Source organism: Strongylocentrotus purpuratus, unplaced genomic scaffold, assembly GCF_000002235.5.
Source record: "Strongylocentrotus purpuratus isolate Spur 01 unplaced genomic scaffold, Spur_5.0 spur5_scaffold_8, whole genome shotgun sequence".
NCBI classification, from domain to species: Eukaryota; Metazoa; Echinodermata; class Echinoidea; order Camarodonta; family Strongylocentrotidae; genus Strongylocentrotus; species Strongylocentrotus purpuratus.
In genome coordinates this window covers 9,823,662-9,837,168 of record NW_022145614.1, presented here as the reverse complement: position 1 = coordinate 9,837,168, position 13,507 = coordinate 9,823,662, and the positions used below count along the sequence as shown (strand labels likewise).

At 36.3% G+C, this 13,507-nt stretch overlaps 1 protein-coding gene across 1 annotated transcript in view; it reads left to right on the top strand.

Moving 5' to 3' along the window:
- Positions 1 to 13,300, top strand: part of LOC580780 (alanine aminotransferase 1) — a 35,661-nt gene extending 22,361 nt beyond the window's left edge. The window contains exons 4-13 of the mRNA XM_030975838.1: positions 499 to 632; positions 2,154 to 2,267; positions 3,554 to 3,683; positions 4,894 to 4,973; positions 5,847 to 5,980; positions 6,561 to 6,669; positions 7,096 to 7,161; positions 7,707 to 7,862; positions 8,585 to 8,697; positions 9,410 to 13,300. Of these exons, the coding sequence (XP_030831698.1) occupies positions 499 to 632; positions 2,154 to 2,267; positions 3,554 to 3,683; positions 4,894 to 4,973; positions 5,847 to 5,980; positions 6,561 to 6,669; positions 7,096 to 7,161; positions 7,707 to 7,862; positions 8,585 to 8,697; positions 9,410 to 9,530 (1,157 nt within the window). The 3' untranslated portion in view covers positions 9,531 to 13,300. The remainder of the gene's footprint in view (positions 1 to 498; positions 633 to 2,153; positions 2,268 to 3,553; positions 3,684 to 4,893; positions 4,974 to 5,846; positions 5,981 to 6,560; positions 6,670 to 7,095; positions 7,162 to 7,706; positions 7,863 to 8,584; positions 8,698 to 9,409) is intronic.
- Positions 13,301 to 13,507: the final 207 nt, after the last annotated feature.

Sequence of the window (13,507 nt, the reverse complement as noted above, 5' to 3'; positions counted from 1 at the left end):
ATCTTTTCTTGAACAACAGCCCAACTACAGCGTATAGTATGAAACAGAATAGTCATGGCGCCACTTTTATCCCAACCATTCCAAAGCATTTCATTCTTTTCAGGAGTGATACACTGTACTCATTGTAGCTTGTGTCTACGATGTACACTTGTAGTTGTACAGTGTATGTGCAAAAAGGGTATGACAAGATATGGGGAAGATTTAAGAGTCTGTCGTCTTTGAAATTTCACCAACTCTATCTCATAAGTTCATTTTATATCTCACCAAGCCAACTTCGTATTCTTGTTTCTCTCCATCAGGTTTATAAAGTGAGAGCATCTGACTTGTATGGTGTACAGTATGTGTAAAAAGGGTATGACAAGAAATGGGGAAGATTCAAGAGTCTGTCGTTTCACCAACAAAGTTTCACATTGCTTGAAAATCTCACCAACCTCTATCTCATAGACAAATTATCTCACCAACTAAACCCAGCATTATATTCTTGTTTCACTCCATCAGGTTCATACAGTGAGAGCATCGGTCTGGAAATCATCAGGAATGACGTCGCGGAATACATCAAGAGGAGAGACGGGGGACTGGAGAGCAACCCAAAGAACATCATGCTGTCTGCCGGAGCCAGCGAGGCTATCCGAGTGAGTATACTGATGGGAATAATTGATAATTAATGAAGAAGATCTGATGTTTACTTGGGCATAATGGTCAGATAATTGATAATGGAGCTAAATTCAGAAACGTGGTGTACGGTTGATTAGGCACCTTTTAGAATTGTAATTGTTTAAGTAAGTGGTGGGGGAGGGAATGATGTGATATTAAATATTGTCAGCTGATGGCTGGGGGTCATAGGGGCATTAACTCCTTTGTAAATATGCATTTAATTGATATAAGAGTGAATGCCTTTATGGCTCTCAATAGCCAATACAGTTTATGATATAAGCCTGAATCTGAAACAGTCAACAAACAGTTGATTGCCTGAACAAGGTGCCATTAGCATTAGCACGTATTATAAAACAGATGAGAAAAGCTAATTTGTTTCACATACATGTATACATGTCTTGTTTGACTATAAAACAGTAATAGTATAAGGTTTTCCCCATGGACCACTCAAGCAAAGCCAGATAAAGAAAACTGAATAGTCTTTGTGAATTGGAAGAATTTTAAGCGTTGCTATTCTATAAGTAGCCCATCAAGAACATATTTTATAAGAACTTACAAACACACTGGACCAACTTTTTCTTCTTAAAAATGGCAATATGGTTATTTCCTTTATTGCTCTTTATTCCCTCAAAATTAAAGCTATTTAAAGATGAAGTTGAGTTCTGGTCATGCGATTGCATTGTGAAAGAAACGGTGTGGAACCGACCAGAAAAGGTTGATCATCTAGCATATAAGAATTTGTGTGTATTGCAAGGTTCTGGAATCATCAAAATGATAAGAAATTTGGCCAAGTCTTGGTAAAGTTACAAACACTTGCACAGAAAGATGTATATGGGACTACACGAACAGGTGGCGTAAAAAGCCGCCCCCCCCCCCCCCCCCCCCCCGATTTTTACGGTGTTACATGAAATATTTAGAATATAAAGGCATTTGAAGAGCCATGCTTTTCAGGAAACATGTCTTAAAGAGAAGGTTGAGTTCTGGGAAGAGGTGGAAAATAATTTGTGAGCGTTACTCATTCTTATTATGCAAGTGTGGAAGAACATCAGATAAGACATGTTCCCTGAAAAGCATGGCTCTCCAAATGCCTTCATATTCTAAATATGCATGTAACATCGTAAAAATCGGGGGCCGGCTTTTTACGCCACGTGTTCGTGTAGTCCCATATACACCTTTCTGTGTACAGTGTTTGTAACTTTACCAAGACTTGGCCAAATTTCTTATCATTTTGATGATTCCAGAACCTTGCAATACACACAAATTCTTATATGCTAGATGATCAACCTTTTGTGATCGATTCCACACCGTTTCTTTCACAATGCAATCGCATGACCAGAACTCAACTTCATCTTTAACTGATGTTCTCCCACACTTGCATAATAAGAATGAGTAATGCTCACAAATTATTTTTCACCTCTTCCCAGAACTCAACCTTCTCTTTAAATCTTATCTTATTTAAATTTTAATCTTTTGTCTGCTCTACTTTTTATTTCTCCTAGGTTGTACTTAAGATGTTGGTGTCAGGAGAAGGCAAAGGCAAGACTGGTGTCATGATCCCCATTCCACAGTATCCCCTGTATTCAGCTTCATTAGCAGAGATCGATGCAACACAGGTACCATTCTCATGTGAAAATAATCATCTGTTCAACTTACGCTGGTAACCTCCATATTTCTTAATTGTGGATGTCTTGTAAGAATTATGTTTAGAAATCAACCAGGGTATGCATTCAAAGAAGAATTTTAGTAAATTTGACGAGGTTGTCATGAAAATAATCATCTGTTTAACTTTAGCTGGCAACCTTCATATTTCTTAATTGTGGATGTCTTGTAAGAATTATGTTTAGAAATCAACCACGGTATGCATTCAAAAAATATTTTTAGTAAATTTGACGAGGTTGTCATAAAATTTGACAGCTACGTATTTGGATTTGGCAAAATGCATTTTGCCGATAGGAACATGATTATCACCTTTCATCCTAATTAAGATGTTTACCTGATAATTAATAGTGATAGGGATGTTTGACAAAGTTTGTAAACAGAATGGACTGACCTCAATCCCAAAACAGGTAACAGACAACAACAAAAAACAGAATTACTGTAAAGGGATTCCTTTCAATATAAATACTATGAAATTCCCAGACAGAGCACATACAGGTAATCATAATACAAAAGTTACTGCATTCATCTCTCACTGGGTAACAAGCCATCACATTTGCAGTTAGTGGAAGTAATTTTGTTTATGAATATCATGTCGTGTTGTAAATTATCATCTTACATTTGTGTTCATGGAGGTCATTAAATGTTTGTGCAGATTTGGGACAGACTATGTTAATTTTTTTCAAATCTGATGTAGAATTACTAGTACTCATTTCCAGATGTATGGATACATGTACAACATACATGTATTGCATAAAAGGGCTCTAATAAAAAAATTCTCTCGTGACGCATGAGTGTAATATGGTGGTGATTTCTTTTTGCGCATTCACTTTGGCTTTTTAGTTAGTTCAAGGTGGATTGTTTGGGCTAACTGTTATTGGGCTTTGCAGTGGTTTATGGTTACCTTGGTTAGGAGTTTGGTTTTGCGGGGGTTTATGGTTACTTTGGTTAGGAGTTGGGTTGGGTCCATGGTTGAAGTAAGGACTAATAAGAGAAGTTTTTGATAATAATAATAGTGGGTTCTTGTACAGCGCTCATATCTGTCAGACTTGACACACTCCTGGCGCTCCACGATTATTACCCCGATAAGAAATTGACTCTGGAGAAAATATTGTTAAATAGAGGATGTGTGCTTTACAATCAGCATGACCCCCTTGGTCCATTGTATTTGGTTGGCTTACAATACGACTAGATGTGTTTCTATGAGTTTTATCTCATGCATTGTCTATTGTTTTGATTCCAGATCAATTACTACCTCGACGAAGACAATGCTTGGAGTCTTGACATGGCAGAGCTTCAGAGGTCTATCAACGAGGCAAGGAAGCATTGTACACCTAGAGCTATTGTAATCATCAACCCAGGAAACCCCACAGGTAGGTGGTTTAAAAGGGCGTATCCAGACAAGTAGCTATTTGAAAACTACCCTAGGACAATTGCCCCCCCCCCCCCAAAAAAAAGGCAACAAACAAAACAACAACAAAAAACAAAAAAACGAAAAAAAAACTTATGGGGAAAATGACCCCTTAGGAAAATCACCTCCTGGACAACTGCTCCTGTATAAACCCCGTCAAGTAGCTACCCACAAGGTAGAATAACTTAGGGCAACTGCCCCTAGATCAAATGCAAACCCCCTGCACCCTGGATGTTTTCTGTTTTTGATGTTTTATTTGTTGTCTTCAAGCAATTGTTTGTACAGTACTTAATACTGTTTGGCAGTTTAATGGTGTCAAGTGTCCTGTAAAATCAGTATTTAAGAAAGGGCATTGAATTGCAGTTCTAAACAAGCAGCATGTTCTGTAGTGGTAAAAAAAAGCTAAAAAACAAAACAAAACACAAAACTCATGCCTGCAATCTTGAAAACAAGTTGATGCCAGGGGAAAAGAAAAGCGATTTGTTTCAAGTCATGAGGCTGTCACGTGATCTTGCTACAATCTTGGGCAATGTGTTATCTGAGTTTGATGAACCTATAGGCACAGCTGGTGATGTGTTTTATGTAATGTATTACCTGAAAAAAGTGAAGACACCCTGGGATATGTGTTCATGACTTTGTGCGAAGGTGATAAAAGTAAGGATACCAGGGTCGTTAAAGCAGTCATTTGAGTCATTATTTCTGTAAATAATACTTATAAAATGGGGTTGTGATCTTGTATGCCCTTCCTATGTTTGTCTTGATACGTGTATGTCTCTCCCAAGGTCACTCAAACAAACACTATTTTTTATAAACAGATTTTATGTCATATGTTTCTCTTTTGTTTCTTTCTTTCTCTATCCCTATATCTCTCTCTCTCTCTCTCTCTCTCTCTGTTTCCACTCTCTTTATTCCTTTCTCTCTCTTTCCTCCTCTTTCTTTTCTTTGCTTTCACTTTCCCTCCTTTTCTCTCTCCCCTTCCCATGTTTTTTCTCCCTCTCTCTTTTCCTACACCATCTGAAAAGTTGAGTACATTATTAGTTTAACATGTGTTTCACTTCACACCATCTTCACTATTATTTACCGTTTGTTTTTGTGCTCTTAAATAAACAAACATTGAAGCCCAACCCTCCATCTAATGCTCATACATGTCTCTTGTACTCTTCGCGTTTCAGGTCAGGTACTCAGCAGGCAAAACATAGAGGACATCATCAAGTTTGCATACAAGGAGAATCTATTTATACTAGCCGATGAGGTGAGAGTAAACACATTTTTATTTAAGTTTAGAGAACAATGACTTTCCATGCATATGTGTACCTTCTGTAGGTATGCACTGCTTGTGATGTCCTTTAATATGTTGGACTTTACATGTAAAATAAGATTTAAGATCTATGCTTTTATATAATTCACAAGAAAAATTCTTTCAAGTGTCATTGTATACCTAATACTTTGATTCATCTTTCATAAAAACTGATATAATTACGGGGCGGGGATTGTTGACCAAATCCAAAGTAAAAGTAATGAAATAAATTGATAAAAAAAGAACATTGGTGTGATTGGTGATAACTGATATTTTATAGTTCTGTGTTGAAAAGCAATGTTTTATCATGAAACTGTTAAAAATAAACTTTAGTACTGATAATGCGATTGCATTGTGAAAGAAAAGGTGTGGAAAGGATCAGAAACAGTTGATCATGTAACATGTACATGTAAGTATTGGTGTGCACTGCATGGTTCTGGAGTCATCAAAATCATTTCAAATTTGACCGAGTCTTGGTAAAGTAACAAGCACTGTACACAGAAAGCTATATATGGGACAACACACATGGTGTCGGGGCTAGTACTACCTTGATTTCCTTGTCTTTATATGCTCATTACTCAGCCAGTATACATTTTCTTCCAAAATTGTTTGGCACATCATTTATTTGTAATCTTGAACATTCAGTGTAAGTGTCGTCTGATTCTGTGAGAATTAATTTTCTTTTTTTTACCAGAACTGGAGTTTATCTTTGACCCATTGACTACTGCATCAGATAATTCCCATAGGCTTAATACAGGAGACATTCGGTTCCAGGAGTCAATGACTTAACATTAATACAAATTGTAATTATTTTTGTGTGTATGGCAGGTATATCAAGACAATGTCTATGCTCCTGGTAGCAAGTTCTATTCCTTCAAGAAAGTACTTCATGAACTCGGCCCTGACTACGCAGGACAAGAACTAGCGTCTTTCATGTCAACGTCAAAGGGCTACATGGGAGAGTAAGTTCAATTAGTGGATTGGAAGTTGATGTAAAACATTTTTTATGTTGTCAATATGATATATTGAACATTTGATTTTGTTGTTGGTGAAATTCCCTTTGCACAAAAAATGAATAAGATGTTAACAAAACAAAAAAATAGGACACAAATGTGCATACTATGAATCATCTTATTTTTTTTCAATACTAACTATTGCAATGTTCATTTGAATTGAAGAGAAGATATATTTATGCTACATTCACTGTAGTTGTAATAATAGATAATGTTTTCTGACCTGCTTATTCGTCTATAGCTTTGTGCATCCATATTTGATAAAGATACTATTGATATTTTTAATACAGAATGGAAAATTTGATATGTTTGTATCGTGAAATCATTGAAAAACAAACAAACATTCAGAAAATGTATTTTTGTATTTTGTTTATTGTAGTTAAATATTCTTGTTCTTCTCCCATTTGGGTATTAAACACATGTTGCTTTCCATAACATTTGACAGAGTGTTAGTGTCATAACATGAAAAGAACTTGTAAATCTTTTTTCTAAATTTGTTTTAATCATTTTCATTCTTTGTTACTTGTAGGTGTGGATTAAGAGGTGGATACTGTGAGCTAGTAGACATTGACCCTGATGCTCAGGCACAACTCTTTAAAGCTGTCTCAGCCAAGCTTTGCCCAACAGTCAGTGGACAGGTAATATCTCATTTTTGGAAAGAAAAACAAGATATATGTCATCATGTGTCATTTTTCTATTATTTTTATGTTTTTGTTGATATCCTGTTTTATTAGTTATACACTTTGTAGATTTGATTTGGATCAAAGTTGCAATAATTAGAAATTGGATATTGATTTGCCAAAAAAAGAAAGAAAGAAAAAATAAATGAATAAATAAGAAAATCCAGTTTCCAGTTATTTTGTATGCAAGACTCAGTTGTGATTTGACAGGTCACAAGAAGCATGTGTTGCACAGTAATCCCTAAATGTGGGGTGGCAGGAGGGGGAGGGGGGAGGAGGGGTATGGGGAGGGTCACCCCCTCCGAGGTGCTACAAATATGAATGTAACATGAATATTGATTTTGATTTTGATTTTTTTTTTTTTCTTTTCTTTGTTCTTGACAGGCTGTAATGGATGTTGTAGTGAATCCCCCACAAGAAGGAGAGGAATCATATGAACTATTTCAGAAGGTAAGAAAGATCCGGGACATCTACCCCCAGGTCTTTTATCCCCTCTGGAGTTCCGACCTTACACAACCCCCCCCCCCCCCCCCCCCAAGAACAACAGTTGTTCGGTCCCCACCCCCCCCCCCCCCCCACCCCTGAACTACAATTTCTCTTTGACAACTCAAATTCTCCTGAGACCAGCTACCCCTTCGACAATCAACTTCCCCCAGACAACCACTCCCAGAGAAAATCAAGTCAGTGCACTAGGCCCTTTGGTATTAGGCATTACTCACTATCAGTCAGTCCCCTGGTTGTGTGCTTTCATAGTAGTTGGGTAATACCACCATAAAAATTAACAGTGAAACGTTTTTTTAAACCTCACCCATGCCATGCACTTCGGTATTGATAGTATTCTAACCTGACTACTATGCAAAGAATATTACATCAATATATTATTCATTGCTAATTAATTAGCTTTAAAAAAACGATCAGCAAATACAGTGTACATACCTGCAGTTTAACAATTAATTAACTATTTTTGTGGATTCTCACTTATGCCCTTCTTGCAGGAAAAGAAGAACGTCCTCGATACCCTAGCATTGAAAGCCAAGGTAGTTGCAGATGGATTTAACTCCTTGGAGGGTGTGACGTGTAACACAGTAATGGGGGCTATGTACTCGTTTCCAAATATTACATTGCCACAGAAAGCAATAGACAAGGCGAAGGTAAGTGTTCCGTTGCCACCGAGTTTACATGTTTTTTTCCTTACATTTGTCGCTTATGCTATTTTGTAGGAGAAGGCATCTAAAATTCTTTGATATAATCTAACCTTTAATTCAATGAACCCAATTGAACTTAAAACAGAAACACATTACCCTTTCTTTGTTCAAGAATGTCCGTTAAAATACATCATGAAAATCTAGGCTATTTGAAGTTGTTATCACATTAAGGTCAAAACATCAGTCGTATTTTGTTATTGTTTTGTCTGTAGAGACTGCAAAATTAATTTGCTAAAGTTTCAAGAGATATTTGCTTTCTCTCTGTAATCTGTTATCTGCAGTAATAAGATCATTCCCATGTAATGGAAGATGATAAATTTAGTTTAATGCTTCTTGAATAGTTTGTGTATTTTGCTATTTAGTTTTGAATATTTTTGGTGTGTAAGTTTGAACCTTTTGTATAGTGGTAGCTATTTTTCATTGAAAGTATTACAAACCTAATGTGAATATCTTGGACTTAGTTAGACAACAATTAAGTAACTTGTAAACAGAGGGAGAGGAATAATAGAATGTCTTTGTACTGAAACAGATCAATCAAACAACTTTTAAAATATAATTATGAACATTCCAAAATCATCAATTGTAATATTTCTATATTTACTCATGTCACAGACGGTCTCACAGTGAAGTCCCTTCACATTTTTGTTCTCCATATTTGTTTGTTGTAGGAGATGGGTAAGCAGCCAGATTTGTTCTACGCAGAACACTTCTTGGAAGAGGCCGGTGTTTGTGTCGTCCCTGGCAGTGGGTTCGGCCAGAGAGATGGAACCTATCACTTCAGGTAACACATCCGATGTACCTTGATCAATCTGTCTAGTGGTGCCAAAATTTGCGTCCTGAACGTGAAAAGCATGATAATTAGTGGTGTCAGTTACGTAAGAAAGTATGATGAGCATATCTCACTCTTCTCTATTCTTTTATTTTTCTCCTCTCCCTAGCGCATAAGGACATATTTGTGATAATCGCTCTATACAACTATTATTATTAATATTGCTATTATTAAAATATTATCTAGCCTAATCAAAGTAATACATGTATTTCCCAGTAGGCCTATTTCTCAGTTCCATACCCTAATGATATTGTTCTCTATGTGACAAAATTATGATTTTCAACCATTATAAATTACATTTTGCATTCCAGCATTGTCTTTCTGTGTCACCTCCATTTTACTATAAAGCTTAGCTAGCCCATACTCAGGTCGTACCACTCAACTTACTCGAACCGGCAGAAAATTGCAAAATTTTGACCATTCATGATGATGAAATTTTTGTTTAAGTTTGTTTGGGCCTGTTGCTAATGTGGTGTTGATCTCAGTGGTGCGACTTGGTTGTGTATTTGTTTTAGAAACCTATGTGAAGTAAAATGTGATATGGTTGTAGTTGCTGGTAATAGGTTTGCCAGATCCAGTTTCATTTTATTTCTTTATTTGGCTGTTATTTATGTCATTTATCTATTTCCCCTCTTCTTCTTCTTCCTCCACTTTGACCCCTTAGGATGACCATCCTCCCGTCAGTAGAGCTCATCCACGACGTCATGGATAGATTTAAGAAATTTCATGCAAACTTCATGGAGAAGTATGGGGACGGTGAATCGTCGTTGAATGCCAAGATGTGAAAGAAGAACTATGTGATCAATTTGAAGGTTTCCGAGACTTGCCAAGACATTGATTTTAACATAGAGGCAATAATTCCAAAATCGATGGAAGGTCACATTAACACTATCCAGTAACAAAATATGAAAGTCATAAAACGGGGCAATATCTCTTCGGTTTTTGCCATGCAGACAATGCAGAGGGACTTGAGAGTATTATAGCGTCTGCTGAAGCCAGATTGTGGTTAGCCCTTTATTCAGCACAGGGTCATGACCTTTAAGGATCGCTACCTTCTACTGAGAGCTAGAAAAGCATTAATTCATATAACGTAAAACAGGGTGAACACACTTGTGGATTTCATCACCGAGAAGCCTGGTGATGGGGGCACAACGAAAGAAGCCGAATTGATACAAACTACAAGCTCCCCCTCTGAAGCTGCATGAGTAAAGAGGTCTGTACTCAAAGGGAAGAAGGGAAGAAGAAGAGTACATGGATGAGTGTGGAAGGTCTTAGCAGCAAGGTCGTAGCAGCAAGGTCAATGGTCACTTCACGAGGAGGCACCTTCTGCAGGCTTATTGAAATTAAACCCATCCACAATCTCAAGAATGGAGGAAGTTGCAAGCTTTCTTTGATGAAGAGCGTGCTCACGGGGAGGTTCTTCTCGCTGTTTTACTCTTTATAATGATATTAAATGACTGCATTGTGGCTACAAATCCACCCCTTACATTAACCTCGTCAAGAACTTAGCCTGAGTTAAATTGGGATCTCATTCAAAAAGTTGTGCATAGTGAAAATAATCTCTGGCTGGCTAAGGCATAGGTCGACATCATGATTTCCATAACATTGTACATAAAGTCATTATTTAAGAATAATATAATATTAATATATGGTCAGTATTGAATTGCGTCGTCTGAAAAGTGGGGTCTTCTGGAATCTAACCAAAGATGAAAGCACGAGTGTTGCTGTTTCAATTGTTTTGAAGTTGATGTGTACACACCTAAAAGCAGGCTACATTTTTCCATGTCATTGTGTTATACATGTGGAGGTCATTTCAAATAATCAACTGGAAATCAATATCAGCGTTAATTAAACCACTAATAAATCTCTTGTTCAGACATAAACAGCGCATTTTTACAATAACTTGGTGTATAATGGTGAATTGTGATTTAATTTATTCTGAATGATGTGTAATTGCAATCAACCTGAGGGACCAATTTCACAATGTATTGTTGAGCTAGTCATTGCTATACTGCCCTCTTACGATGGATGGTAGTTATCTTTGTGGTTGATTGGACCAGTGTTGAACATGAGATAACAAAAAATAGGCAAATTTTATTGACCACATTTAATTCAAGTTTGATATTTTGGGGGATAAATTTACTAACATCTTTTTTTTTTACTATCGTCTATCAGCAATATCTGTTTAGTTCCTCAGCTGCAACTATCAATTATGACCTATTCATTTCATAGAAGTACTCATCAGACCCTCCCCCCCCCCCCGTTTTAAGTGCCCTTTTATTCCCTTATTTATTCAGTAAATGGTGTTTTGATTATGATTGACATCATTAATATGCCACCGTGTTGTGTGAAAACATTCTTGTTATTATGTTGAGAGAGTACATATTTTTGAGGTTGTGTGATGTGAGATGCTAAATATGGTTAAAGAGAATACCAAAAATCTGCTTTAGTATTTATTAAAGAAATGAATATTACGTTACGGCCACGATTTTATGGAAATTCATGTATGATTGTTTTGCAGTTTTTATGTTTCATGAGAGAGTTTTATTTTTGATGTCGATTCATATATATATGTATAAATTGTTCTCTGCATTTTAGTGACAGGCATTCATCATACACATAAAGGAATAAGTATCATTGTTGATGTTCATTCAAATTATAAATATCCTCATGAAAGTAGAGAGGAAAATGTATCCATGAGTCAAAAGTATCTGAGATAGTCCCAGCTCCTTCTTTAAAAACTAACTGTAATGTATTATTCTTTTAGTTTTTAAATAGACAGATTTATGTGTACCCCCAAATTCCCTTATTTGTCAAAGTTTTCTTTTTAAATGTTAAATTGCTTTCAACTCCTGAAGCTTTCATTTAAATCATCAAAGACATGCTATGATATAAGTCTTTAAAATATATTGTAGAGTAAGAAAAATTGTTTAAGACAATTTTCAAATTTTGCACTCCAACATTGATGTCTTCGGTATATAATTTGTCGGGAAAATTTGTAATCACAACAAATTCCTCTTTTTATGAGGCTTCTTCGCGCCTGGAGTTTAGTACAGATCATTCCTTCGAAGTGGAGTCATCTTGCTGAAAGCCAAAATGAAAAGATATGAAGATTTTAGGGGATAGAGATTGGATTATCCTTCTCTCAACTATGGGTATTCATATGTGATATTGGACGACTTCTTAACAGTGAGATAATACCGTCCCTGTTTTCACGAAGTGACGGTAGTAAGGAAATTCGTCACGCAAAGTGAATGCAATTTTTTTCACTACCGAACTTCGTGAAAACAGCGACGATACTAGTGAGATAAATGATGTGCTAAATTTTCATTTAGTTGAAATGGTTGAGTTTTATCCAAGCATTGTTGCATTTACATCATTATGGTCATGATTGAACAATAAAACCCCAGTCACACACAGCCAAAAATATGGCTCTATCCAAATCGACCAATCCTTGGACATCTTGGCCCAGTCTTATAAAGAGTTGATATCAATCGCAACTTATTTGGGATTGTTATCAATCGCAACTATGTACATAAGAAATAGGGGACTGCAAACGTGCGATTGATTTGGATCAATTATAAGAGGGGGCCCTTGAGTTATACAGTCAAACCTGTCTACTAAGGCCAGCGTAGGGAAAACAGAAACTGTGGCCTTTCTGGACAGGTTCTACAGCATACATTTCTCTCTCTCGAGGGACAAAATGCATGGCCACTGTAGACGGGTTTGACTGTATCTTTATATTGTTTAGCTTGATGTTGGTTTGGTGTCGGTCCCATTGGGGTGACTGGGGTCTAGAAAGGTCTTTGCAAAAATTAATCTATTTTCTTTCAGTGTCACTTCAAAACTGTTGTTCGCTATTGGTCGCTATTGCAGTCTTGTCTGTCGTTACTAGTTGCTGCCAATCAATGGATGTTTACACTCCATTAGATTTTGATTGATTTCACTGCAAGACCTTTCGTTTAACAACTTGACATCTGTTCTTATGCACCAAAGAAATATTTTGTTTTGATGAATTTAATGAACTGCATTTAGTTTGCTTTGTGGAGTGTGCTCATGTTCAGTATTAATTTTTTTTTAAACTGAGACTTGAGTTCTCACTTCTGATGATTCACTATTCCTTGAAGATTTGTTTGGCAGTTGTTTAATCCTTTACATCTTTAGTTTCTTTCTTCATTACAAAACACTGTTTTATGGAATTCAAGCTATTATTAGCGTTGTTTGCAAGTTCTCGCTGATTTCATCTTTTCAGAGCAAATAGACAAGAAGCTAAAATGTTACTGCCAGTTTCATCAGGTATGGGTGCAGTAACTTGTTATATAATATGAATAACATTTTCAAATACTTTCATGCATGTAATTCATCAGTGCGTCGTGTTTAAAAATAGATTATAGTGCCCTTCCGAGAGAAAATATCACAACCGATGTCTCATGTTTATTGTATTTATCCTCACTAGTTCTTCCGTTTCTTGCGAAAGTCGCAATTAGAAAAGATATAAGATGTTATATTTAAAATATACGTGTGTGTGACCCGAATAAACCACAGAAATCATTAAGTTTGATGTTATGCGTTTTGTTTCTGTCTCACTGTTCAAAAGTGTTATGTTTATGCGTGATGATTGTGTGACAGTTGAAAGTTTGGGTGAAAACGACTGAATGAGAATAATTTGTATTTGTAGACTTTCTAGTCATTATGTAAAACTTCATGATTCCCCATCTCCATTCCGTCTCGAAGAATGATGTTTTTATTTCTTTTAACCATA